Genomic DNA, 26659 nt, shown 5'->3' with positions numbered 1-26659 from the left:
ATCGAACAGCAAAATAAAAGATCTACAGTCATGACATCATTATCATGGATCAAAAAGTGCGGCGTAGATAATAAAAATGCTTTTTAATTTTTTTTGATGGCTTTTGAGTATCGATAATTATTATCGTTGATGACACTACAACTACACTGTACAAGTAGTTTGGAGTATTTTCTTAGTTCGATAGCTTAGACTTTAGAGTTAGAGGTCTACATATTTCGTTTATGATGTTCAGTGCTGCAGATTGGGAGGATGGCGATACTGCTGGTCAAGAGACACTCATGTCTGGCCTCTTCTCTCCCATCGAAAGTAATCCAACTCCTATGAAATCTACTACCAAAAGGAAAAGAAATAGAGCGAAGAAGACAGGACAAGGAAGAGGTATACCTGAAACATCGACTCAAAGTCCTGAAACTGGTCCGAGCGAGGATGATCATCTTGCAAATGCAAGAAGAAAGAAAAAGAGAAAGCACGACAGTGATGGCAGTGAACAGCAGGGAGGTACAGCAATGGCAGCAGTGACTAAATCTGGAACAACACAGGATGGTGCTGCAAAGAAGAAAAGACCAATACAGACAGCTGGAAAGAACAAAATCCAGCAAAGAGAATCAGGACACATTGTTGCGGAACAAAGTCCGGACTCGAGCAGCGTGCCCAAGCATATCTCAGTTAGTGGAAAGCAGCCGAAGACGAGAAAGGACAAGAGCAAGGCTGCTCCGCAGGTAGCTACATTGAAACCTCAGCGTGGTGCTGTACGGGATAAACCGTCACACAAGAAGACCGTAGTACAGGCGACACCAGCCAAAGCTGCAGCGAGTAAGCAACACTTGCCGTATCAAGACCGCAGTGAGAGATTGCTACAGCAACAGGGTAAGAAGAGCAAGATGTCGCTGCAAGAGAAGCTGCGGAGTAAGCTAGATTCGGGCCGGTTTCGGTACGTCAATGAACAGCTGTACACGTCAACTAGTCGTGAGGTATGTGGCTGCTGGTCGTCCGTGCTGTGAGATAGATAGAGAGACACACAGGCACAGGCACAGGGAGAGAGAGAAAAACAGGGACAGAGAGACAGAGACACAGTGACAGAGAGACAGAGACACAGTGACAGAGAGAGAGAGAGAGAGAGAGAGAGAGAGAGAGAGAGAGAGAGAGAGAGAGAGAGAGAGAGAGAGAGAGAGAGAGAGAGAGAGAGAGAGAGAGAGAGTGTGTGGTGTGTGTGTGTGCGTTTGCATTTTTGTTTGCTTATGTGCAATCTTATCCTGGACGAACCTCAAGTAGTCGGGTATGCATAGAGATTAGTGGATGTGTAACCAGGTCTAACGTACACAGCGCATTGTCTACTGTCTTGGAAGCAACTACAGTCCATTTCAAAACTATAGACACGCAGTGTTTTTGAAATATTTCAAATTTGGCTTGAACTTTTTGAGAATAGTTTTCGGAATATTGCTCAGGTCCGCTCCACAATTACTCTCATATAGTTTCTAAACGATTGGATAACAGACGCCCAATTTGGAAAATTTTATGCATAAAGTGATCACAGATGTTATGTGGTATAGATGCTGGCATAACGGTTTTTGCCTAGGTACGCGTCTATAGTTTTGAAATGGACTGTAAATGTGGTTATTTTCTTGAGGAAATACGAAAAAAGTACTTCTTTTGAAGTAACATGCTGCAGTGCTGTGAATGGCGGATACAATTTGAGCTGCAACAATGCTGCACCTCCTGGACCTGGGAAATACTGTGTGCTATCGGCTACTATGTATCATCTACTTGTATTACTCACTCTACACAAGTGCACTTAATAGGGACTGTGGAGTCTTGATGATTCACCTGTATCATCCATGATCCAGTATTCTCCTTGCGTCGTCTTGTCATTCAAACTCGACATGTACTGTGTTTCACAGCAGCGTCAATTTTGTCAGATAACGTATGTTTTGTGTATCATGGCTGCCATCATATCAATGTAAATACCTATCTCCAATTTAGTGATGACTGACTTCACTGTCTTGCTGTCTCTACTGTGGATTGTTTAGGCAGTGACGCTGTTCAAGAAAGAGCCAAAGCTCTTCGACATCTATCATGACGGGTTTGCGTCGCAGGTGTCCAAGTGGCCAGTAAACCCAGTGGACGGGATCTTAGCTTGGCTGTCCAAGAAGTGAGTAACTACAGTGATGATGTGCTCAAATGAAATCTGATCTTGTGTTTGTTTTCGGGGTAACGGCCTCTTTTACGGGCGAAATACCGTCTATACATGTACAATACATCATGTGGATGTGAAAAATAGAGATACCATGAAAAGAAAAAGATATATATATATATATTCCAGTACAATACATTGGAATCCGATCTTGCGAGTCCAGTTTGCACCTTGCGCCAGTTCACGTCCTAGTGTCCGCAGGTCTAGGGCTGCGCAGCGCCCAGCGTGTACTAGTACTTGAGTCACACGGTCGGCTGTCATGGCCCTGCACTGTGTCAACCCAAGCTGTGTTATGTACTCAGTGAATCAGTGTACTTTTTGGAGTGCAGTGGATATCAGCATTACTTCATATTCTGATATGATGTGCACTTGATTGTGTGGGACATTATCCAGTTCATGCATGTACTAGTAGTACACACTATTGAACTGTGTTTGGATAAGAAGTACAGTACCGCAGGTACTTTGTACCCGTTCCTGTGCTGTTCCCGTCAGGGTGAGGGTACGTCTTATCATCACAGTTCCACTGTATATGTACTTACTTGTTTGGAGGTCGTCTTTTAGTGCCGTCCTGTCTTTATGGTCTGCATCTTCACCTTTGTGCCCAGACCGTCATCATGGACTGTTGCAGATCTTGGCTGTGGTGAAGCAAAGATCGGCCGTACGGCTCAACAGACAGTGCATTCATTCGATCTAGTGGCAGCCAATGATTACGTGACAGCGTGTGATATGGCTCATGTTAGTAGAGTTGCTGCTGTTGCTGCTGCGTTGCTGCTGCTGTTGATGTTGTTGGTGCTGCTGCTGCTGTTGATGTTGTTGGTGCTGCTGCTGCTGCTGCTACTGCTGCTGCTATGTGCTGGTGCTGCTGCTGTTGATGCTGCTGCTGCTACGGCGGCTGCTGGTGCTGGCGGTAGTGTTGCTGCTATTTGCTTGCCAATACTGGAGCCTGCTGTTGCTAGGCACAGCTGTGGATAGTATTGGTCTACATCCCCGACTGCTGACGTTAGACCGTTAACGGTAATCACAGCTGGTGTCTGGTTGTACAGTCATATGGAGATAGTGCAGGGAAGACCTGCTTGTATACCCACTGCCATGGTGAGATAGTGCAGGGAAGACCTGCTTGTATACCCACTGTCATGGTGTGATAGTGCAGGGAAGACCTGCTTGTATACCCACTGTCATGGTGTGATAGTGCAGGCCAGGGAAAACCTGCTTGTATACCCACTGCCATGGTGTGTATGATTTATCATGGAAGGTGGCTGGTATCATCTGGTTGCCATGATTGTCTTGTCTGGGATGTGTCAACCCTGTTGACGTAATCTCATTGGCAAAATGAATCTGCTTTGGCGGACATAGACCGGCAGAGAGGATACTTGTGTGTGTGTTGGTTTGATAACCACTGCAATGTGAAATTTTAAAAAAGAGAGAGGATCATCAGTTTACAAGTTATCCGTTTTGTCCAACACTAACGATTATTAGCAGGATATTGGTGAGTCATAACGTTCAACAATTAGCACAACATTGACTGATGTGATGACACTGACTGACTAAACTGCAGTGTAAATCTATTTTAACCTTCATAGAGGCAATCAGGCGGTCATAGCAAGAGGAACAGCGGTAGTAAATGTGATTTAAGACGTGGGGCATCAACAGTGGCTAACACCTTGCTCTGTTCTTATTTGGTGTGTTTCAACGTTGCCTCGGTTCTGCAGGTACCACTCGACAACAACAGCGTGGATGTTGTTGTGCTCTGCTTATCTTTGATGGGCACGAATTTGAATGACTTTGTCAAGGAAGCAAGGCGCATTCTACGCTCACGGTACGTGTGTCGGGGTGCTTCTCCCACCTGTGTTCTGAATGTATAACTGATCTGTTGAGTTGTAATCCTCCTACTTGTGACTTGGCTTTGATGTTGTGTCTCTAAGTATGTTAGTGTGTGTGTATGTGTGTGTGTGTGTGTGTGTGTGTGTGTGTGTGTGTGTGTGTGTGTGTGTGTGTGTGTGTGTATGCGTGTGTGTGTGTGTGTATGTGTTACACCTGGTTCAAGAAGCGGGACGCAGAACTGCACACATGGCAACACCCACGCTCGCAGGCATGGCACTGTATTGACTTTGTCTTCACTAGGCGAGCGGATCGTACCAACTGCATGGACTGTCATGTTGTTCGCCGTGCAGAGTGTAGCACTGATCACAGATTGGTGTGTCTGACTTATCGCCTTCCGGCACCAGTCCACCGCCAGCGCCTGCCACCGCGAAACCCTGGGAAACGTAGCGTGTTCGATGTAAGCCAATTGAAGACGTGTACGGGTATGAGTGAGGAGGAGCGGGAAGTTGTTGAGTGCAACAGGGCAGTGTACCGAAGTGCTCTTGGTGATCGGCTGAAATCGTGTCACGTCACCCATGAAGACACCTGGCAGCCTATCAAGTCGGCGATTGTAGATGCTGCCGAAGCTTCCATCCCTGCACGGAAATCTCGACGTCAGCCTGACTGGTTTGCAGACAGCGCAACAATCCTTGAACCCAAGCTGCAACATCGAAACCGTGCCTATGCCCAGTGGCTTCAGTCTGCTGATCCCGCTGACCTTTCAGCTTTCCGCAAGGCCCGTAGTGCAGCGCGTACTGCAGTTCGAATGGCAAAGCGTGTCTGGTTGCAAAGAAAGGCGGATATGGCACAGTCTGGCAAGTTCAGTGGGGAGCGCGTCTGGTCAGCCATCCGGGACATCCAGCGCTGCTACAATGGTATGAAACCTGTGGCCTCTCATTCCATTCGCAAATCTGATGGAACCCTGTGTGTGTCAGCGGAGGAAGAGCGTGTTTGCTGGCAGCAACATTTCACCCGTGTTCTCAATGTCATTAGTGTGTTCGATGTCTCTGTCTTCCAGCAGTTGTCCTGCCGGGAAGTTGACGACAGCCTGGCATGCCCTCCAACGGCTGTGGATATTGAGTGCGCTCTCCATCATCTGGCCAACGGCAAGTCGGCTTGTTCGTCTCTCATCGTTGCGGAGCTGTTGAAGTACGGCTTTACTGTTCTTCGGCCACACCTGGATGCACTCTTCTCCACATGCTGGTCAGCGTCATCTGTGCCTCAGGAGTGGAAAGATGCTGTGCTCGTCCCTATTCCAAAAAAAGGTGACTTGAGCAAGTGTGACAACTGGAGGGGAATAGCCTTATTGGACGTCGTCGGGAAGCTTCTCGCACGTGTTATTCAGGACCGGCTGCAACCTCTTGCTGAGGCACATCTCCCTGAAAGCCAATGTGGTTTTCGGCGCGGGCGATCCTGCACAGATGCCATCTTTTGTGTGCGACAGGTAGTCGAGAAGGCATTCGAGCACCGCTGTAAGGCCTTTCTCGTTTTCATCGATCTCCGCAAGGCGTACGACTCGGTACCGCGCGCTGCACTGTTGCTGGCCCTTGAGGTGTATGGTGTGCCTGGGTCACTCATCCAGCTGATTGACGGCTTCCATTCAGGCATGCAGGCTGCTGTTCGGGTTGATGGTGATGTGTCTGGGAACATCTCGGTTGAGAATGGTTTGCGGCAAGGGTGCGTTATGGCCCCACTGTTGTTTAACCTGTATTTTGGTCTTGTGCTGGAAGCATGGCGTTCAGCTATAGCAGCAGCTGGTGTTAACGGTGTGTCCCTGATATCTTCAATCCATGGAAGTGGCAATCTATTTCCCAAGCGAACTCGTCAAACTGGCACGACATCGGTCAACGACCTGGAGTTTGCAGATGATGCAGCACTACTTGCACCATCCCGTGAGTCAGCTCAACTGGCTTTGGAGCTGTTCAGCAGCGTTGCTTCTTCCTTCGGCTTGACTCTGAGTACAGCGAAGACCAAGTTCATGGCCGTTGGTGCAAATTTATCATGTGCTGACCGCCTTCCGCTCTTTGTTGGTCCGGAGGAGATCGAAAGTGTCAAATCCTTTGTGTATCTTGGCTCTGTGATAACTGCTGACACCCGCTCATCTGCAGATGTGGCCAGAAGACTCGGTAAGGCAGCGGCAGCTTTCGACCTTATGCGCCGTGTCTTTCTTGACCGAAACCTTTCCATCGCCACCAAGCGCCATCTTTACGATGTTTGCGTTCTGTCCACATTGCTCTATGCCTGTGAGTGCTGGACTCCGCTGAAGAGAGACATGGTTGCCATCAACAACTTCCACCACCGCTCCCTCAGGTTCATTCTGGGTGTATCCCGGCTCGATCAACAGCTGCAGCATGTCAACAACCAGGAGCTGCGAAGACGCTGGGGTGATATGGCACTGCCATCTGATACCGTCAGACACCGCCGTCTGCAGTGGCTTGGGCATGTCGCCAGAATGCCAGATAACCGGCTTCCGAAGCTGATACTGTTTAGCTTCTTCTCAGATCCACGCCCAGCCTGTGGGCCACGACTGCGATGGAAAGACCTCGTCGCACGTGATCTTCGTTTCGGTGGCATAGTGAATTGGCTCACTTTGGCTCAGGATCGCCCAGCATGGCGCGAGGCAATTGCAAAGACTCCGGATGATCTCGTGGAGTGTAACAACAACAAAGTCACCTGCAAGGTTTGCAACCGATCATTCACTGCTCGTGGGATTCACCGTCACAAGTGCTCAGCTGTGCGGTCCTTACCTGTTGCCCAGCAGCCTGGGGCCCGTCACTGTGGAGTTTGTGACCGCTGGTTTCAAAGCGCTGGCGGTTTTGCAGTTCATCGTTGTGTGGAGCGTCAGACATCGGACGAAATACCAGCTGTTTCAACGAGAAGCAGCCTGAATTTGGACTGCTGCCAGCACCATTGCTCGATCTGTGATCGCTGCATGAAGAGTCAGGCTGGTTTTAACCGCCATAATTGTACTCGAGGCAAACGACTGCGAAGGGACCAGAGGACTAATCTGCCCATTCAATGCAGCCTATGTAGCGAACGATTCTCCCGCCCGCAGGACCTCACCCGCCACCGAAGACAGAAACACTAGCTATGTGTAGAACGGTCCCCTTTCACCTCGATTATTCTCCTTGTTTCTTTTTTTTCTCGCTGTTGTCTCCCGCTTCTGGGAGCGACGTGGCCATTTTGTGGCAGTTGTACATAGTAGTAGTAGTGTGTGTGTATGTTAGTGTGTGTGTGTGTCTGTGTGTGTGTGTGTCTGTGTGTATGTGTGTATGTATGTGTGTGTGTGTGTGTGTGTGTCTGTGTGTGTGTGTGTGTGTGTGTGTGTGTGTGTATCTGTATCTGTGTGTGTGTGTGTGTGTTATGTATGTTATGTGTGTGCAGAGGGGTACTGAAAGTAGCAGAGGTGAAGAGTAGAATCGAAGACATAGAGGAGTTCTGTGAAGCAATCTGTGAACATGGCTTTCAAGTAAAGGAGCAGGTAATGCTTTTGTCTTGTCCAAATCGTTGACCTTTGTATTGCAACTTAGAATGAGTTTTCAGCTGCAAGTTGAGTTTCACACACAGTGCAATCCTTGGGAACACTTCTAGGTAGTGCAATTGTGAAACTTCAATTGCAAACCTCGTCCTGCCTTCTGTGTCGGGAAGCGCTGTCTACCTGATGTTGAGCACTATGTGAGCGGAGGTAGAACTTTACCCATCATAGTAGTGAGCAGAACGTGAACGGAGGTACAGTCAGACCTCGCATAACCGCACACATCCGTTTCCCACAAAATACCCGGATAGGCGAGGGAACCGGATAATCGAACACACATACTGTATGTATGCATGGCATATGCTGTAAATCGGTAACCAACGATTTCTTCCGGATGGTGAGGGATCTGGATAAAAGAGGACCGGATAAGCGAGGTCTGACTGTAGTACTCTGCCCATCATGGTATTGAGCACTGTGTGAGCGGAGAAAGTGTCCTACGTGTAACCTTTTAAATCTGCTCCAGGTCCGTGCAAAATAAGATTAACTGCTTCACTGTCATGCTGATTTATGTAAGGTTATGTTCTACGTGTTAGTTATACTGACATTGATTTGTTTGACATTGCCTTGCAGGATGAAGGCAACAAGATGTTTGTGGACATTGAGTTTCATAAGTTGGATGCCCAATCAGCTTCGCACTCATCCTACCTATCACTAAAGCCGTGCCTATACAAGCGAAGATAGCAGGTACGGATGCTCAAAGTCAGACTTTTTTTTAATATTAATAAAGAACTTCTGTTTTCATGTACATGACTATACTACGATCATTCATCGTTGTTCCAGCACTTTATGAGCCAGGCCCTAAAATACCCTGAACACCCTGTTGAAGTACACACTTGAGTGGTAACTCATACATGCCAACCGTCCAGGGTTTCCCGGGACAGTCCAGAGATGTCCTGTGCAAGTCCCAGGATTGAGATCGGACTTTTGAAATCGATGTTTTCTCATTTTCATGGTGATTGTTCAGTGTTTCCTCGAACTAGATCCGTTGTAAGCACGTGCACAGCACGTAGTACCACGTAGTAGACACAGCGCAAGCGCTCGTGTCCACAAGTGCAACTCGTTCGAGAGCAGAAATCTACTTGCAGCTTGAGACTGGACCCCAGAGTTCATCCTCATATTTCTCCTACATGTACTTGTAGTCGAAAGAGGAAGTCGCCAACTGTCACCCAGACCATATCGGTAGTGTGCAGAAACTATTTTACGTGCTTGAAGTAATGACATCCTTTTTTCTTGAGCACCAGTAATGGAAAATACATCTGCTGCTAATAATAATGGATGCGCTCAGAAAATTGGTGTCCAGGGAGAATAGTCGAAATCAAGGGCCTCATTGTCCAGGGAACTCAAGCCTCCATGTTGGCATGTATGCTAACTGTTCTAGCTTACTTGTACGCTTATTTCCTCTGAACCTCTCTTGGGTTTCTGTTGCTGCTGCTGCTGTTGTTGTTGTTGCTGCTGCTGTTGCTGTTGTTGGTTGTTGTTGCTGCTGCTGCTGTTGTTGTTGTTGTTGTTGTTGTTGTTGTTGTTGTTGTTGTTGTTGTTGTTGTTGTTGTTGTTGTTGTTTTTCAGTGGGATGTCTATAGACGGGACATACCTAACTTTGTGGACCATACCACCAGTTTCTGCAGCGGATTCGACCTAGTAGGAGTAATAGACCTTGTCGGTGTGGAAGATTGACTCGCAGTCCTCTGCTGTTGTTGACTGGTCTGGTGGTAGTCGGTTGCCGGAACCAATTAGTGGCTTCTCATCGCAGGCCTTCACAGTTCTTGGCTAGTAAAATGCCATGTCTCCGATTAGCCTGTCAGCTACTATCCTATGGTCGACCCATATGATGTCATCGTGATGTCATCACCTCAGTCACGTGATCACATGTTCCCGATGATGTGTATCCGTGGCTCGGCGCAGTGCATCAGTTTGAACTATGTTCCTTCGTATCAGTATTGTTGCCGTACTGCTGCTGCTGTGCTGGGTGATAGCCTGCACTCAATGTGGCCCCATGCTTGCACCATACTGGTAGTAGCATGTGCATCTCTAGGACTCAAGTCCAGATCATGTCACCGTGAGTGGATACTGTGCGTGCAGGAGCCGCCGCATAGCAGCAAACTGAGCGATACGAACCGGAGAAGCTTGCTCTCAGCTCGCATTGAGTAACAATGTTACATCGCTTCGTCATACTGAGAACTACACTGGTGTCAGCTGTCTACACTGCCTGTGCAGGGCGCAGGGACTCAGTTTGCGCATTTGAAAGGGAGTTTTCTATCTTTATCATTAGCGTGCATCACGCTGGTTGGCATGACGCCGTGTGTACCTGGTGTTCACACTTAGTGACCTACTGAGTGTGTGTATTTGCTAGGACTACTTGCTATGTCCTGGTCATCATCACTCTCTATGACTCGATGTGAAGTGGTTTCTTATGTTCGACAAAATCGTTGCCGTTGTTTTCTCCCAGTAGGCGCAACAATTGCATGGTTCTATTGGCCTTCAATAGTCTATGATTGTGGTGCTTGGCTCGCCATTGGCTTCTGGGACTTTTGTGGTGCTTGGCTCGCCATTGGCTTCTGGGATGCTGTCTGTCAAACGTTTGGAGTAGGTATGGTATGTGTGTGTGTCATGTTGGGTGTGTTAAACTATGTTTGCCGCACGCCATGTCTGGCTGACTAGAGCTGGCGGAGACTGCGATGTGCTGCTCCATGATCCACTGCATTGCTCTGGATAGTTACGTGCAGTGTAACATTACTGTGCAGTACTTTCCAGGAATGGCGCTGGCCTGGCGCAAGCGAAACTTCCTAAAGCTGCTTGTGCTTCTCAACGCAATTGTGTAGCTGGTTGTAACGCGGACGTGCTAACTGTCGCTTAACTGTCGCTTACGTTACATGAGCTTGCATGTCAATGATCTTACTTGTCACTTGAGACAGGCAGGACTGTGAAGACTGTGACCACGGTGCCATGTTTATTGTTTGTGGCGTGCAGGTGGCAAAGACCACACCAGACCTACAATGTACATGTACATGTATAATCTAACTCGGATGATGGTGAGCCTATCACATTATTGTGGAAAGAAGAAGGACAAAATGTTACAAGTTATGACTAACTCGCTGATTGTATAAGATCTGGTTACGTTGGTGGGCAGTTAGTCATAACTCGTAACATTTTGCCCTTCTTCTTTTCACATGTATAATCATTGAGAATTAGTCGCCTGACGATTGCATTGTGCAAGAAACTCGGAGTTGCGACCAACTCTGTATAAAACCTCCTTTGTTCTATTTGCGTGTAATTATTGAAAATTGTGTGTGAATACTGTCAGTTATTGCAGGCTACCAATTGCCAAGGACTTCGTTCATTGATTGCAGTCAGTCTCAGCCGTGGCATGGCACATTTCCCATATTGACCCCCCTGCTATACTATTATAGCTATACACCATGCATGGCAGTGGACATGTACAATCAAGAGTACTCTTGGTACAATGTATGGTGGACACTAAACGACGTGTATGCAAGATTGCATTGTTCTGTTGAATTCACACAAACTGATCTTGTATGCACCCATTCGTTCGTTCAATGATTACTACGGTATGTCAGTGTACCCCCCCCCCCCCTTTATTGGCCGTGCCGCAAGCATCATGATCAGCTCATGTATCATTACAAGTAGGCGCCGCAATGTACATGTACCAGGAAGTCGTAGCATGTACAACAGCCTGTCTGAATGTAGACAAAACAATCAAACAAAACAATCATGTACATATGTAGATGCTATGATGTACAAATACCACGAATACGTCATTGTCATTGTAGATCCAATATAGACTAAACAATTGTCACATGATTGGCAGGTAGATGTCACGGGTGCATGCATTGCAAGAACTGACTGTCCGTGGATGAACTGCGTCGTTTCGCATCAGCTTTTTTGTATGATCTGCAATCTAGAGTGTGCATTATGACTTATGTTATTGTACTCTTGCTACAAATGATTTCGAAATGCTCCACCTTTTTTCTCCCTTTCTTCTGATGACCCTCAGTTATTTTGTTTACCGTTCGACCTTCTTTGATTGAAGTGCATGCACAACTAACTAATGTTACTAATACTTACTTACTTGTAAGTTGTAGTTGTAGACTACATTGTAACTGTTGAGGCAACGAACTACATGATGAAAACGATAATCAAAAACAAACAAACACACACGAACAAACAAAACTATCTAGTAGAGGCTAGTATTGCGTGATCATGGTGATGATCGATATGCGCGATGCCACTGCACCGACATGGCCTGATGATGGCGATCGCGACCGCGATAGGCGCCTAGGCCGAGACTACGAGCGCGCCGCGTACCATGTTACCGGGCATGTACCAGCTGACTGAGCTCAGGCGAAAAAAATTTCGTCTGATCAAAATAAAAAATTTAATAAATAATTGTAATGAATGTTTCCAAAACGTGGTTTCTTTGGTTTGAGCCGCATGCCCACCGAGGTTGTGAAGTGAATTGAAGTTGCTTTCGATGGCCACTGATTTGAAGAGGTGAAAGCTTTGGAGTTCAGGACCAGAGTCGATTGGTCTGTCACGATGCCGGGATGGCCAAAAGGACCCACAGAGGTAGGCGTGAGCTACGCAGCTCATCCACACTCCTTTTTCTGCCAGCGCATGGACGAAGCAGAGGATTTGGATGCGTTGATGGGAGAACTTGAATTACACGCATCATCATTTTCTCCATTGAGCGAAACGTCTCCAGGAACCCTCTGCTGCGCCCAGTATACATTGGATGATGGCTGGTATCGTGCAAAGGTAGTGCAAGTAACTGCATCACAAGCCACTGTTCACTACGTGGACTATGGCAACTCAGAAACCTTGCCGATCTCAAGACTGCGTGCTATCCCACCGCGCTACACACAGGTATATGGCTATGCGTTGCACTGCAGTCTGTCAGGAATCATTGCGGACAGTCCGGATGGTCAGTGGAGCGAGCGTGCTAGTGCCCGCCTAGCTGCCCTGGTTCCTGACGTGGATGTGTTCATCATGCGCTTGCAGAGTGCTACCAGCAATGCCGAAGCCGTCGGGCAAGTCGACTTGATAGGGAAAGAGAGCAAAGTCAATGTGGCCCAGGTACTTGTGAAGGAAGGTCTTGCACAACAGTCGAACACTGGCAGTGATACGTCCAACACTGCAGAGCCGGAGAAACTGTCCGTGGCTATTACATTCGCGTCGAGCCCGAGCGAATTCTGGTATCAAGTGGAGGGTGCTTCTGCGGGCAGATTGGACGAGCTTTTCGAGCTACTCGCCAGCTCCTATCAGGGCGATGATGCAAAGCTAGCGTTTGCTTCGCCTGAGCTGGGAGATTGGTGTGGTATGTACAGCAGTGACGATCAGCTGTGGTACCGTACTGTTGTGACCTGTCAGGCCCCGCTGACAGTGCGCTACCTAGACTACGGTAACATCGAGTATCCACAGACCGTCAGACGCTTGCCGGAGCAGGCGTTGCAGTTGTCGCCGCAAGCATTCCAAGGCTGCCTGCTTGGCGTCCGCAGCACGGAGGCCGACGGTGCATACTGGTCTGAAGCAGCATGTGCTGATTTCCTGGACTGGTGTAACTATGGCGAGGAGATGTTCTCAGCTATACGCTACGACGGTGCATACTTTGAGCTGACTACATCAGCAGGAGAGTCTGTCAGTGACTTGCTGGTGCAGCGAGGTCATGGCCAAGTGGACAGGGCCAATGCACGTCAGGCATTGTCAATGGTTGCGCAGCTTGCTCCAACCGTAGCTCACTCTAACCTGGCAATCAGCGATGACTGGGTGGACGTCATGGTCAGCCATGCCACCTCACCACAGTCCTTCTATGTTCAGCTGTGCCAGAACTGTGTAGCCTTCCGTCATCTCACACAGCAGCTGAGTTCAGCTGCAGCCAGTGCATCTCCTCTGCAGCAACCCCTGAAGGCAGGAGATATGTGCGCTGTGCAGTATGAGAATGATTGGTGCCGTGGCAAGGTTGTGGCCGTCGATGCCACTGGCAATCGCTACCAGGTGTTCTTCTGCGACTTTGGCAACACGGAGGCGCTACCATTGTCCGCCCTGCGTCCCATAGCACAGTGGATGTGTGTGCAGAATCAGCAGGCCATCCGCTGCTCTCTTGTCGGCGCAGGGGCTGCGGCCAACAACCCAGGCGCCGTCAATGTGCTGCGGTCGTACGCGCAAAGTCAGACCAGCCTGGTAGCCCAGGTCAAGCAGCGTAACGAGGACGGTCACTTGATGCTCAACCTAATGGACACGGTGTCCAGTGCCGGTAAAGACCTCAATGTCTTGCAGGCTGTTCTCTCCGCAAGCAGCTCAGCAGCGGCCAGTGCTGCAGGAGCCCCAGCTGCATCTGATACCTCTGGCAAACCAACACCAAGCTCAAGCACGACGACCACCGCAGCCACATCAGCCAGCCGCCCTTCTGCTGTCTATACTTACCCAAGCATCAGCCACGGCAAAACGTTCTCCGCCACCGTAACTCATTGTGTATCGCCCAGCGAGATCTATCTCACCCTTGACTCCATGGCGGAAGCGCTGGACACACTCATGGCAGGACTGGAAGAGGCTGGCCCTACGCTACAGCCGCTGACCGCACGTGTCAACGGTACGCCGTGTTGTGCAGTGTTCAGCCTAGACGAGGGTTACTATCGAGCCCAACTGACTTCTGATGAGCGTAGCGGAGCAGTTGACGTCCAGTTTGTTGATTACGGCAACTCTGAGTCCAGGACGGCTGATCTAGTACTGGACCTGCCTGATCAGTTCATCAAGACTCCATTGTGCTCATTGCGATGTAGCCTAGCCGACCTGCAGCCTCAGCAGACTTGGCCTCAAGCAGCTTGCGAGGAAGTCACCAGTCTACTAACTGATGCTGCGGTTCAGGTGACGGTGATGGGTGGCGAATACTCTGCTACCTCGTCGCTGGCCGTACGCCTGCTGCTAGATGGTAACAACGTAGCTGAAATCCTCCGCAAGAAGAACCTTGCCAGTCCTGCCCAGGGCACGGCGACTGCAGCTGTGCCACCGGCCCCCAGCACTGCAAGCCCGCAGCAGGCACCAGCAGCAGCACCACCAGCAGCAGCAGAAGCTCGATCTGCTCCTCAGCAATTGCCGCAAGCCAATGTTCAGACTGGCTCACACAAGGGTTTCTTCATCCACGCTGACTCGCCCAATCACTTCTGTGTTCAACTCAACGATCACGCTGCACAGCTGGAGTCGATCGCGTCTGACCTACAGCGAGTCAGTCGTACACCAGCACGCGGCTGCAACGTCGGTGATTTTGTCGTGGCACCATTCAGCGAGGACAACGCCTTGTACCGTGCACGTATTGTTCAGCTGAGTGACACCGCAGCTAGGGTGTCTTATGTGGACTATGGAAACTCGGACACTTGTCCAGCGTCCAGTATGCTGCAATGCCCTGACAATCTGCTCAAGATCCCAGCCATGGCTATCCGCTGCTCTCTGCTCAATATCGTGCCCGCTACTGGCAACACGTGGGATGAGAGGGTGAACAAGGTGATCCAGGGTATCGCCGAGCGTGCTGACCAGATGACAATCAAGTTCCACCAGTGCAGCAGCAACGATGACGCCGCCGGTGTATGGTCTGTCAGTGTACAGGATATGCAGAACAGAGACCTTGGTGACTATCTACTCTCATCCAGGATGGCACGACGTGCTGATCAAGGCGCAGCAACCCCAGCAGCAGCATCACGGCCTGCTACCAACAACACTAGTACTGCCACAGCACGAGACTCAGCGCCAGTGCCATCATCGTCATCAGCAGTAGCGTCGGTGCAGCTGCGTAGTCTCAGCCTGGAGGCCGGGTTCAGCAGCTTGGTGTCTATACCGTACGCCGTGAGCCCGTCGGAGTTCTGCTGTCACCTAGACAGTAACGCAGCGCAGCTAGACCAGATGATGGGGCAACTTGAGGAGATCTACACCTCTGCTAACATCCCACCGTTGCTTGTGAACGCCGAGTCCGGCGTGGCTTGTGCTGCCCAGTTCACTGAAGATGATGTCTGGTATCGGGCAGTAGTTCAGAGTGCCGAGGCGCCTGACTCTTACTCGCTTGTCTACGCCGACTACGGGAACTCGGAGACTTTGAGTCGCCAGCGTGTGCGCATGCTGGCACCGGCCCTGTCCAGTTTGCCCACGCAAGCAGCGCGATGCTGCCTGCACGGCTCCATGCCGTCCAACACCTGGCCAGAAGGTGTCTGCGCCAAGTTTGACGAGATTGTCCGCGACGAAGCACACCAGTTCCGCATGGAGGTGGTTAGCGTCCTGTCCGGAGTGTTCATTGTCAAGCTGTACGACGAGACTAACACGTGTTTCTCGGATATCTTCACCATGTCTGCCCCGGTCAGCGCAGCACCTTCCCCGGCCATTCAACAACCTGTCTCCACTAAGCCGCCGACCAGGTCGGACAACACTGCTTTCCGTGCCGACACCGTGCACAAGGGAACGCTGTCGTTCTTCGTCTCGCCGCAGTGTTTCTTTGTCCAGATGGACGCGGTGCAGACGGACATTGCTGAGATCATGAACACACTGGCATCGTCGGAGACCGACTATCTGAGCGCAGCCGTGGCAGGCACTCTCTGTGCAGCATGTGCCAGTGATGGGACCTGGTACCGTGGACAAGTGTCTGAAGTCAAGGGTGTACAGATCACCGTCGACTTCATCGACTACGGCTTCAGCGAGACTGTAGCTCTGGAGAACATGAGCGAGTTGCCGGCCGGTGTGTGTACCCAGCGTCCGGCATTGGCCACGTGCTGTCGCTTCTACGGCATACCGGATAACCTGGAGTTGGCGGAGGCAGCACACGCCATGGCCGAGTCGCTTTGCGAACAACCAGTTGTGGTGGCAGTCAGGTCAACGCAGGCTGACAGTGTATTGGAAGTCGACGTGACCATGGCGGACGAACGCAACTTTGCGCAGATCCTTGGCCTGGCAACGTCACCATACACACCACCAGCAGCAGCTCAGCCAGCTCACAGTGCTGCTGCTACTTCTACACGTGCGCCCGCCACTCCTAGCTCTGGCTCGGCAAGTAGCGATGACTCGCTGGTCATTCCCGCAGTCCATCTGCAATCCGGCGCCGCTTGTACAGTGTCCGTGTGGGAATGCCACTCACCGATATCTGTCTGGTGTCAGCTTAGCGACGATGCAAGCCTGGCCACTATCGATGAGCTGCAAGAGGCCTTGGCCAATCACTGTGCAAGTGCTGCTGCACCCTCGCGGGTCACCCCGGGCATGTCATGTGCTGCGCTGTTTGATGAAGATGGCATCTGGTACCGAGCCACTGTTCAGAAGCGTGTTGATGCCCAGTCGTTCAAGGTCGTTTTCTCCGATTTCGGCAACTCGCAAGTTGTCAGCATCACTAATCTGCGCCAGCTGTCGCCGGCGCTGGTCCAGCAGCCGGCTTTTGCATTCCGATGCGTCCTGGCTGGCTTCGAGGACTGTGTAAGCAGCACCTTCTACCAGTCCGTGTGCAGCGCTCTTTCCAAACTGGTGCTGGAGCAGCAACTGCAGGCGACGCAGGTGGGATCGTGTGTATTGGACGGCCTAGCTGTACCTGTGTGCGAGATAATGGACGTAAACGGTTTGAACATCGCCGACAGTCTCAAGTCCAGCACTACACCTACCCCGCCGGCTGATCTGCCCGTTGTGGCAATGCCAGCAATGCCTGCTGTAGGTCAGCAAATGTCCGTGTTTGTCTCATACGTGTCGTCAGCCAGCGATGTTTGGCTGCAGCCATCGTCCACAGCTGATGAACTGGCTGCTCTTCAGGAGAAGCTGTGTGTTGCCTATGGTGACGGCACGTCTGTTTCACGCCCTGAAATCCTCTCGCCCGGTATGTGTGTGGTTGCTGTGTACGAGGAGGACGGCGGTTTCTACCGTGGCGAAGTGCAGCGTGTCACACCACGCACCGCAGAAGTGTTCTTTGTGGACTATGGAAACAGCCAGACCATCCAGAAGGCCGACATCTACTCGCTGACAAATGAGTTTGTTGCTCTTCCTCGCCAAGCTATCCTTTGCCAGCTCAACATGCAGCCTGCTGATGGTGTGAAAGAACGGATGGAGGAGCTACTAATGGACAAGGAGGGTGTCTTGTCAGTGCAGCTGGTCAACACTGCCACATGTGTGCATGGTACTCTGTCTGTCGATGGTGTTGATGTGGTCAACACACTTCAACCTGCACAGCAGGCTGCTGTTGCTGCTACTTCAGCCCCTGCTGCTGCTGTTGCTGCTGCTACTTGCTCAGCTGTAGATCTGGTTGACTACTGCACTCTGGTAAAGCCTGGCGAGACTCACATTGTACGCTGGGTTGAAGTGGTTACTCCCGATGAGATGTACGTTCAGCGTGCTGATGCAGCCACCGAAGACGCCTTAGCTGATCTGCAGGAAGAGATGAAGGTGTACTATGCCAGTGCTGGACACTCAGTGGCCGCCAACGACGTCGCTAAAGACTCTTTCTTCGCCGCTCAGTTCTCGGAGGACGATGGCTGGTACAGAGCTGTTGTTCTTGCTGTAGACGGTGACAAGGCCCATGTCTCGTTTGTGGATTATGGCAACAAGGAATGGTGCGGCTTTGAGCGCCTGCGTCACTTAGAAGCCCAGTTCACATCCCTTCCCCAGCAGTCGTTCTGCCTGGCTCTACCCGTCGACTCCACCGACGTGGAAGGATGGACATCAGAGGCAGCCGATATGATCACGGCATTGGACGTTGACACTGTCAAGGCGGTAATTCTTTCGGCTGATGATGGCTACGTCATCGCCAATTTGTCTAGTGACACTGATATTGTAGCGCAAGTACTGGTTGCCGGTGGTCTTGCCGTTCATCATGAGTTCGCAGCACCACACGAGGAAGTTGGAGCATCGCCACAGTCCTCACCGGCGCAGTCAGATAACAGCTCTGATCTCTCAGGTAAGTGTCTTGTAAAGCCTCTGCTCTCTCTCTCTCTCTGCTCGTGACCTGACTTGCCTTTTAGTCATAGGGAGTGATGACGGACGGCTATGACTATTGAATTCTGGTGATGTGTTTGGTGTATGCACATCCAGGGAATAATTTTCTGATAATTTTTGGCATAGCAATTTTGCTACAAAAAATCAACTTGAATAGCAATTCAAAAATATTGCGTAGCAATTTTCTTCAACACTTGACAACATTGTCTTTCTGCAGAGCTGACCAGAGTGCAATCTCAGACCACAAGAACACTGTGACACCTTAGTTGCAAACCTAACCTGGTGCCAGAATCCATAGCTCAGCACTTTCGAAGCTTCATGCATCTATTTCATCCGTAAAAGGCACACCTGGCATGCACACTGTACATCATAGGGTACAGTGACTGCACAGCATGCATCGCAGTTTTCTGCGACACGTTTCTGAAGTTGCTTTACACCTGAGAAGAATTGCAAAGCAAACTGTGATGCTATACCGGTTAAAATATTGCCTGACATCAATACATCAATAGTGAATTGAACTTGTGGACTCATGTACACGGTGCATTTTATGTCAAAATTGATAGCGTTAGCGGCAAGAATGAAAAGTGTCCTGCCTTATGAGCTGTGCTCTGAGTATTTATGAGCATTCTTCGATGGTGCCTGTATGAAATTTGGACTTTCCCCCGAGATATTCTGACATGTCACCAATCTAGTATGGCACGTTGATCATGAGCTGACCTCTGGTTGATCTCTCTCTCTCTCTCTCTCTCTCTCTCTCTCTCTCTCTCTCTCTCTCTCTCTCTCTCTCTCTCTCTCTCTCTCTCTCTCTCTCTCTCTCTCTCTCTCTCTCTCTCTCTCTCTCTCTCTCTCTCTCTCTCTCTCTCTCTCTCTCTCTCTCTTTCTCTCTTTCTCTCTTCTCTCTCTCTCTCTCTCTCTCTCTCTCTCTCTCTCTCTCTCTCTCTCTCTCTCTCTCTCTCTCTCTCTCTGTTTGTGTGTGTGTTTGTTGCCGCCCCAGGCTCCTCTCCAGAGCAAACTGGCCTCTCCCCATACCGCTTTGAGGACGAGCATGCCAAGGATGCTCACGTTGTAGTTTCCTTCGTAACGTCACCATTTGAGTTTTACTGTCAGCCTATGTCGCTGAGTGACGCATTAGCCGATCAGCAGGCTGCCATTGAGACATATGTCACGGAGAGTGCCAGCCCTGACAGCACCATGGAACCGCATGCTGGTATGTATTGCTTGGCGATGTTTGAAGACCAGTGCTGGTACCGTGCCCTCATTGAGGCCGTCGCCGACTCAGCCACCTCCGTCTCCGTGTTCTTCGTGGACTACGGCAATCAGGGCGAGATCAGTGTGTCCAACCTGTTGCCACTGCCCGCTCAGTTCACTCAGCTTCCCTGGTCTGCCGTCAAGTGTAGTATGTTCACTGTAGAACCGTGTGCCAAAGCTGACAGTTGGCCTGCTACGGCTACGGATGTGTTCACGGAGGCAGTGCAGGATCAGGAGCTTCTTCTCTCGCTCAACAGTCTACTCGACGGAGAGCCACCGATTTACTTTGTGGACCCGCTCGACATGGCCAGTCAACCCATGTCAGCCGTCTTGATCTCCTCGGGCTTGGCCGACAAGACTTGCTCGGATGTGGAGTCTGTTGCGTCGGGGTCTGCAGTGGGCCGTCCCCACGGTGATGCCTGGTTGGCCCACTGCAGTCCAACATCAGGCACGGCCGTTCGCGTCCTGGTCAGTTTAGTAGCCTCGCCGTTTGAGATCTGGTGTCAGCTAGTCGTGGACGCAGACAACCTGAATGCCTTGGCCCAGGACCTAGCTGATGTGTACGGCAGTGAGCAGCAGCAACCTGCGCGTCTACAAGTTGAAGAGCTGGTGGCTTGCAAGGCATGTGTAGCTCAGTTCAGTGAAGATGAGTGCTGGTATCGTGCCGTCATTCTCAACGTAGATCACGGAGCCGAGAAGGCATGTGTGCGCTTTGTGGATTTTGGCAACACCGACACAGTGGACTTCAGCTGTATCAAGGTACTGCTTCCTGTCTTCACTCACTTGCCTGAGCAGGCGTTCCACTTGTCTCTGCAAGGCATTCGCACGGCTGATGACGATGACAGCTGGTCGCCGGAAGTGCAGGACTTCCTTCAAGTCATGGAGGGCACCGAGTGCGATGTGATTGTGTCGAACGTCAGCGATGCGAACGATCACGCTGCCAGCTCACGTGTCTTCTTTGGGCAGATGCGTAACGCCGACGGTGAGGATGTTGCTACATGGTTGACGCGTAACGGCTATGCCCAGCTGATCAAGGCCATTGATGCTGCTGTGCCACCGTCACCGGTATTGCCATGCTCACCCACTCCTTCACCGGCGGCTGCTTCTGCTAGTGCTCTCTCACCGAGTGTGCCTGCTGGTGCAGAATCTTCATCCAGGTCAACGTCACCTCTCTCATCTGCTAGAGTGAGCTCATCGTCTTGTCTTGACCTGTCACCGTCATCTTCCTCCCCATCCCCGTGTGTGGCCGTTAGCCCAGCGGCAGCAGTTGCAGCAGCGCATTCGCCCGCCCGCTCCGTATCACCGGTAGCCTCCGTGTCTCCTGCTCGCTCCGTATCACCGGTACCATCCGCGTCACCAATCCGTAGCACATCGCCCGTTGTGCCGGAGCAGTGCCTCAATGATCAGCCTGTCTCACCGCAGCTCTCGCCAGCGGCGGTCTCCCTGTCTCCTGTAGCTAGAAGCCCATCGCCAGCACGGTCTCCCGTAGCTAGAAGCCCATCGCCAGCACGGTCTCCCGTAGCTAGAAGCCCGTCGCCAGCACGGTCTCCCATAGCTAGAACCCTGTCGCCAGCACGGTCTCCCGTAGCTAGAAACCCATCACCAGCACGGTCACCAGTGCGGACTTGTAGCGATGCCAGCACCGCTGCCGCTACTACTGCAGATCCCCCGTTAGAAACTGGACAACTGGTGGAGCAGGCCGCTGCGAATGTCTCCGCCGTACCATCAACCACCTCGTTTGCCGCCAACTCAGTGGGAAGAATCCGCCGTGATGCGCACGAGGCGAGATCACAATCATCCTGGTCTATTGCAGCCAGCACTGCATCAGAGCCCGGTCAAGCCGGCGCTGGTGACCTGCTGGCTTTAGGTCAGACCGTGGCCATGGAAATCACGCACGTCGAAACGCCAACCGACTTCTGGTGCCAAGTGCGCACCAATGCTAGCAGTCTGGAGCGCATGATGGACTTGCTCAACTCCCAGCAGCCGCCAGTCTTGGCAGAGCCAACTGTGGGTAACATCTGCTGTGCTATGTACACCGAGGATAACAGGTAAGCAGCTGACTGGCCATTACCAGTAATAGACACCCTTAGCAAACAACGATAACACTATTTTTTACGGTACCCGTACCTTGATCACCCAAATAGCATCGAAGCTGCGTAAAAACGTTATGGGGGCTGATTTAGCGTTGTGACAAACTGTACGTTTTTTGGCCAAATATTGCGCCGTGCGTACCCATTTCACCTTGTATCGCGTATATAGCGCCATAAGGCGCCGGTCACACATGCATGGCGCTTTTGCGACACCACCAAAGCTGCACCACAAAAAGTTGGGATATCCCCGGATCACCATGGATACTGCGCCTGGCACCACTGGCGCCGCGGCGGCAATCTCAAAAGCGCCACAACGAAAAAATTGATGGCGAAACACAAAAGCGGTAGTGCAACTTTTGCGGCGTTGTCGTTGTTGGATCTCTTGGATCTTGGAAAAAATAGTTTTTCATCTCTCGTCATGAAGTGGACTGCTGACCAAGAGCAACTGCTCCTCTCCCTCTATTTCGAGGTCAAGACAAGACACCAGAAAAAAATGACAAGAGATGTACAGAGGTACAAATGGATTGTTGACAAGCTGAAGGAGGAGGATGTAGTGGTCGCCTGGAAGCAGGTCAAGGATAAGATCGGGCGCCTGAAGAAGACGGGCTCCAAAAAGGTTAAACTTCATGTGCAGCCCAGAGTGCGCAGAAGCAGGCTAGAGCGAACCGGGGCAGCTGCTGCTGATGATGATGATGATGAAGATGAGCTGGACTGGGAAGAGATTCTCAAAGAAGCGAAGTGGCCACTACTCAAATATTTCTATGATCTGTTGAAGTCTCATCCCACTCTGGGACTGGCTATTTCCACTGATAGTGCCCAAGACACCAGTGAGGATGATGATGATGACAACAATGCTGATGATGCTGAACAGGCAGCTTCAGCAGAGGCAGCCAACCCCAGTGCTACGAGCAACAGAGCTAGTACAAGCAGTGATAGCAGTACTGCACACACTACTGGAAACAGTGGAACTTTTGGTGATGGTGACATAGATGATGATTTAGACCATGACGTGGCTGATGACAGCGAGGCCGATAGTTCTGATGGACTTCCACCAGCACGTGCTGCAGCACTTTCAGCACAGCCTGTCCTCCCATCTGCAGCATTGCCTGCAGCAGCACTTTCAGCGCAGCCAATCGTATCATCAGCAGCATTGCCTGCAGCAGCATCTACCCCACTGCCTCTACCGACGCAGGCAACAGCAAGGCCACGAGCACAGGTGCAAGCTCAAACTCGACAGGAGCCGCACAATGGCCGTGCTCGGCCTGCCTTGCCTCCAACACCACCGAGTCGTGTTGGCAGAAGTAGGACGGCAGCACCAGAGCAACTGCGCCAGCAACAGGACCAGTTCTTGGCATCATTTGGCAACATCATGCAAGCGCATACACAACAAACCATTACACTTCAGGTAAGCAACTGTTTCCAAAACTGCCTTTTCCAAAATAGATTCTGGAAATATGGTCTGAAATAGACAGGAGATTGTTGGCCATGTTCCTTAAAATTTGAATTCTACTGTAGTATATTATAGATTTGTATTGGCTACTCGTTCATAATTGTGGTATCTACTTTACAGAATTGGAATTAGTGAGAATTCGCAAACAACTTGGCCAATGAAACATCACTAGCAGTCTAGCAGCAATACTTAGTCCTCTTGTGATGGTTGTTTGTGTGCTTTGACCGCAGGCACAGCTACAACAACAGCAGCAACAATTTGAGAGCGGATGAGAGATCGTGAGGAGAGAACGTCATCAGCCACACAACGGCAAAATCAGGAATTCCAGATGACTGTCCAGCAGTCAATGATGACATTCCAGGCCACACTTGTGAGCAACCTCTTCAATGGTCCTGGACCAAGGTCTTCCCGGAACGAGGAGCAGGACTGAGCTTGTTTTGTGATAAATCCTTTCTTCGATTTTTTCAGCCGTGTTCTTCTCTTCGATTTTTTAGGTGCAATTTAGCACGCTGCGGTTTTTTTATACGCCTTCTGCACGGGCAAAACAATAAAGTTGCATTCAGTGCTTCTCGTTCACACAGAGCAGGTGTATAAATTCATCAATGGAATGGATTGTACTCAGTGTGGAAATAAGAGGCCAGCAGAACCGTATTGCTCAAACAACAGGGTGATCTCGGTGAGTACGCCGCGCTAGCTTCCTTCTCACCGTCCAACCTGCTTGTTGTAGTCATCGTGGGGTTGGTCATTTGGTCCTGGGTGGAACTGATTGTACGTGGCAGTGTTAATTAGCCAAGTCGGTTCCATAGGACACTTCCATCTCTCGCAGATGTTGTGCAGACCGCAACAGACAATGGCCACATCAGCAGCGAAGTCGGGATCGTCGAGGTTATTGTGGACTAGCACACGGAATCGACCCTTGAGTCGCCCAAACGCCTGCTCCACTACACACCTTGTCCGAATAAGCCGGTAGTTGAATGTCCGTTCATGTGGCTGAAGTCCAGCTGAGTCATCAAAGCACTTCATTAGAGTGGCACACAGGGGGAATGCAGAGTCTCCCACAAGGTAGGGCCGTATGTACGTGCCTTCAATTCGAAAGTTGTCTTGTATGGTCAGCCACTTTTGCTGGGAAATCCTGCGTAACATTGTTGATGTGGCATACGCACTGGCATCCCCAGCAGACCCAGGCCTTCCGGCATTCACGTTGATGAACATCCCGCACGCATCTACAGTGCCCAATAAAATAATTGAGCAGTACTTCTTGTAACAATAGTAGCAGTCACCAAACATGGCCTTTGGCTTTCGAATTTTAACAAATGTTCCATCCACGGCTCCTGCACACCTTTCCAGGAATGATAGGGACTCGAATTCTGCCATCACTCTCTTCAGCTCTTGTCCCTCTGGGAAGCGAATGGAATTCGGCACCATGTGCATCTTCAGTGCACGCACAGTTTCATGGACTATCTTAACAGCGGTTGACTTGGCAATGCCATGCTGACGGGCTAGCTGCGAGTAGCTATTGCCGTTGGCAAGCCAATGCAGCGTTATTGCCAGACGTTTGTGGCTCGGTACACACAACCAGTTACCTCCACTTGCTGTCCTGGAATGTAATATACCGGCCAAATTCCACATGGAGATGCCAGAACTCTGATTTGCCCATTCGCACATGCTCCATATACTGTTGATCTTCAAAGTCGGGGACATTCCATTGCACGGACATTGTGGGATAATTTCTCAAAAAATCTTCATCCCATACATTGCCATCTCTGAGAGCAGCCCAGAAGCGTCGTTTTCTCTTGTATCTACCGAAGAGAAGGTCACGCATGTGCAGCAAACCAAACAGTGCCATCATCTGCATCCATACAGGCTGGGTGTCATCAACCATCCGACATGGGACTTGACTCAGGCGTCCACCGATGCTCAAGGAGCTTCCGCAAGATTCAAACGAAGAGAAATTGAACAACATGAATATTGAGGCAATCTCCATAGCTCTCCGCAGTCGCTGGTCACGACGTAGTCGGCGATTCTGGGCGTTTCTGCGATCCATACCAGCGCAGGAAAGGAAAGACAACAGTGATAGGAATTAAAAATGAAACAGCCAACTCAGTCAAAATGCAACAAAGCAGGTAACTTCCTGAAGAATTTTGAGGCTACAGTCTTTTTCAGAGAAAAGTTTTACGACACCTGTGGAGACCCGTGAAGCTGCGTGCGTACCAAAGCCTTTGCATGTGTGACCGCCGGCAGAAAAGAGCCGCAAAAGCGCCCACTGCCAGCGTGTTGGAGGCAGCCGCAAAAGCGGTGTCGCCGCCTGCATGTGTGACCGGCGCCTTAATGGTTGTACCATGTGAAATAAAAGCTGTCTACTGCCAAATCCTATATACATATAGGATTTTTTGAAATTTTTCAAATAATCATGACCATGCCTCCACCCGGGATAAGTTGTGTGCCTAAATTGTATTGTAAGGTGTTAGGGCAGTATCAGTAGGTTCTCTTGAGAAGTTTTCAAGAGTGCCAGTATTATCACTGCTTGACTTATAGGGCCGTTTTAGAGAGGACATGTCAGTTTTTTGTGGAATCCTATAATTATTATACATGTATAGGATTGGAGTGTTCTGCATCATCCAGAGTGTTGTAATGGATGCAGATGATGATGGAACTGGCAGGGAAAGTAATATAGAATGCTTAGTATGCGGAATAAGTACATAGATTATCATGAATAGATGTTTATGACTAATTGGGGAGTTCTGCCACAGGTTGGCATATCTAGTGTTTGTGACTGATTGGGGAGTTCTGCCACAGGTTGGCATATCTAGTGTTTGTGACTGATTGGGGAGTTCTGCCACAGGTTGGCATATCTAGTGCTTAGGGCTGAAACAGTTATTACGAATAACCGGTTATGTAACCGTTAGGGCCAAACAAACGGATAACCGGTTATGCAGCGATTTTTTCGAACATTTCTTGAAAAATAGGAACCTTCATAACTCCGTCATTTCTTGTTCAAATTCAACAATCGAAGGCTCTACGTGGTAGCGGGAACTCCGAGCTCTCCATTGCAACAATCGCCGAAGATCTGCGATGTCTGACTCCAGAGATATCGCATGCTTATCTCAGCAAATAATATTCAAATTTTCGATCGATACGCATCACCACCTTAAGTGAAACAAAATCCTTTTTTGCGTGCATTTGGAGCGCGCGACTAGTCGACTGAGCACAAGATAGTGACGTAGCGGCCTGAAGTTCAATCGTCTCGAAATATTTGTGCGTTCTCCGATAGAAGAAAGTGAAATGGCGTTGATGGGACGGATTTGCTTGCATATCGGGCTTGGAAA

At 50.2% G+C, this 26659-nt stretch overlaps 3 protein-coding genes across 3 annotated transcripts; 2 read left to right on the top strand and 1 right to left on the bottom strand.

Moving 5' to 3' along the window:
* The first annotated feature begins 145 nt into the window (after positions 1-145).
* LOC135808178 (uncharacterized) lies at positions 146-10145 on the top strand. Its single transcript, XM_065321331.1, has 7 exons — positions 146-971; positions 2028-2149; positions 2797-2926; positions 3901-4007; positions 7436-7532; positions 8157-8270; positions 9153-10145. The coding sequence occupies exons 1-6, from the start codon at positions 222-224 to the stop codon at positions 8265-8267; spliced, it is 1317 nt and encodes a 438-aa protein (XP_065177403.1). The 5' UTR covers positions 146-221; the 3' UTR covers positions 8268-8270; positions 9153-10145.
* A 1868-nt stretch (positions 10146-12013) lies between these two features.
* On the top strand, positions 12014-21841 carry LOC135808177 (uncharacterized; the record flags this gene model as incomplete). Its single annotated transcript, XM_065321329.1, is given in 2 exon segments — positions 12014-18507; positions 19540-21841. Coding segments are annotated over 2 exon segments (8669 nt in total), but the record flags the coding sequence as incomplete, so codon positions are not given.
* Positions 21842-24035: 2194 nt separating this feature from the next.
* On the bottom strand, positions 24036-24998 carry LOC135810994 (uncharacterized). Its single transcript, XM_065324361.1, has one exon. It carries the CDS (start codon positions 24996-24998, stop codon positions 24036-24038), a length of 963 nt encoding a protein of 320 aa, XP_065180433.1.
* Positions 24999-26659: the final 1661 nt, after the last annotated feature.

This window comes from Sycon ciliatum, chromosome 2 (assembly GCF_964019385.1).
Source record: "Sycon ciliatum chromosome 2, ocSycCili1.1, whole genome shotgun sequence".
Classification (NCBI taxonomy): Eukaryota; Metazoa; Porifera; class Calcarea; order Leucosolenida; family Sycettidae; genus Sycon; species Sycon ciliatum.
This window is presented reverse-complemented; position numbering and strand designations above follow the sequence as displayed.

Excerpts from the sequence above, each read along its gene's own strand:
- LOC135810994 (XM_065324361.1), bottom strand. The coding sequence starts at position 24,998 with ATGTGCGAATGGGCAAATCAGAGTTCTGGCATCTCCATGTGGAATTTG.
- LOC135808178 (XM_065321331.1), top strand. The coding sequence starts at position 222 with ATGATGTTCAGTGCTGCAGATTGGGAGGATGGCGATACTGCTGGTCAA. Across the intron at positions 972-2,027 it reads ACACGTCAACTAGTCGTGAG|GCAGTGACGCTGTTCAAGAA; the intron begins GTATGTGGCTGC and ends TGGATTGTTTAG. Across the intron at positions 7,533-8,156 it reads GCTTTCAAGTAAAGGAGCAG|GATGAAGGCAACAAGATGTT; the intron begins GTAATGCTTTTG and ends ATTGCCTTGCAG.